The 1,475-nt window shown below is 35.9% G+C and overlaps 1 protein-coding gene across 1 annotated transcript in view; it reads left to right on the top strand.

Annotated features, from left to right (window-relative positions):
* Positions 1-429: 429 nt before the first annotated feature.
* LOC114635627 (zinc finger protein 431-like) overlaps positions 430-1,475 on the top strand; it is a gene marked incomplete at both ends in the record, with an annotated part of 1,549 nt that continues 503 nt past the window's right edge. The window contains 2 exons of the mRNA XM_028784134.1: positions 430-575; positions 659-1,394. Coding sequence (XP_028639967.1) covers positions 430-575; positions 659-1,394 — 882 coding nt within the window. The remainder of the gene's footprint in view (positions 576-658; positions 1,395-1,475) is intronic.

Here is a 1,475-nt window from a genome sequence, read left to right as displayed (position 1 = left end):
AGAATATGTAAATACATTCACACTGCAGAAAAGCCCTTTGAGTACAAGGAACATGGACATTCTGCTGTTTGTCCTGGTTCATTTTGCAAGTGTAACATGACAATATAGCACAATGATGAGTAAAATCACTGTGGCAAACCTCTGAGTTCTTCCAATTCACTTTAGAAATGTGGAAAAACTCACATGAGGAAAGTGTGTCAGAAAGATGAACCATGTACTAAACACTTTAACCACCACAGCCATCTTCCAATATACAAAAGGAACCATAATAAAGGAGAAACTTATGAATCGAAACAAGTGATACAACTTTACAATTTGATCTCTTTTTACAGTAAACTAGACAAAATTGTAAAATTAAACCATATAGATAAAAAGAGTCATCACTGTAATCAATGTGGTAGTGTTAATACATGTCAATTGTCTTCACAGGCATAAAGGAAGTGTTGCCAGAGAGAAACCCTATGAATATATTCAATGTGATAAAGCCTCTACAGTTCACAGTGGTCTTCAAAGGCCTGAAAGTGTTCATTCTGCAGAGAAACCGTATCAATGTGGTAAAGCCTTTTCTTACCACAGTAATCTCCAAAACCATAAAAGAACTCATAATGAAGGAAACCCCGATGAATGTGATAAATGTGATAAAGCCTTTTCACAAAAGAGTAATCTCCAACAGCAAAAAAAGCCACATTCTGGAGAGAAACCCTATGAATGTAATGAATGTGGTAAAGCCTTTTCAAACCAAAGTCATCTCCAAAACCATAAAAGGACACATTCTGGAGAGAAACCCTATGAATGTAATCAATGTGGTAAAGCCTTTTCACAACAGAGTCATCTCCAAAACCATAAAAGGACACATTCAGGAGAGAAACCCTATGAATGTAATCAATGTGGTAAAGCCTTTTCACAACAGAGTCATCTCATGAGACATAAAAGAACACATTCAGGAGAGAAACCCTATGAATGTAATGAATGTGGTAAAGCCTTTTCAGAACACAGTTATCTCCGAAAACATAAAAGAACACATTCTGGAGAGAAACCCTATGAATGTAATCAATGTGGTAAAGCCTTTTCACAACAAAGTCATCTCCAATACCATAAATGGACACATTCTGGAGAGAAACCCTATCAATGTAATCAATGTGGTAAAGCCTTTTCACAACAAAGTCATCTCCAATACCATAAATGGACACATTCTGGAGAGAAACCCTATCAATGTAATCAATGTGGTAAAGCCTTTTCACGACAGACTCATCTCCAGAGACATAAAAGAACACATTCAGGAGAGAAACCCTATGAATGTAAAGAATGTGGTAAAGCCTTTTCAGAACACAATGTTTTGCAAAATCATAAAAGAACACATTCTGGAGAGAAACCCTATGAATGTAATCAATGTGGTAAAGCCTTTTCAGAACACAGTTATCTCCAAAAACATAAAAGAACACATTCTGGAGAGAAACCCTATGAATGTAATGAAT

Source organism: Grammomys surdaster, unplaced genomic scaffold (genome assembly GCF_004785775.1).
Source record: "Grammomys surdaster isolate TR1022 unplaced genomic scaffold, NIH_TR_1.0 114444, whole genome shotgun sequence".
NCBI classification, from domain to species: domain Eukaryota; kingdom Metazoa; phylum Chordata; class Mammalia; order Rodentia; family Muridae; genus Grammomys; species Grammomys surdaster.
This window is presented reverse-complemented; position numbering and strand designations above follow the sequence as displayed.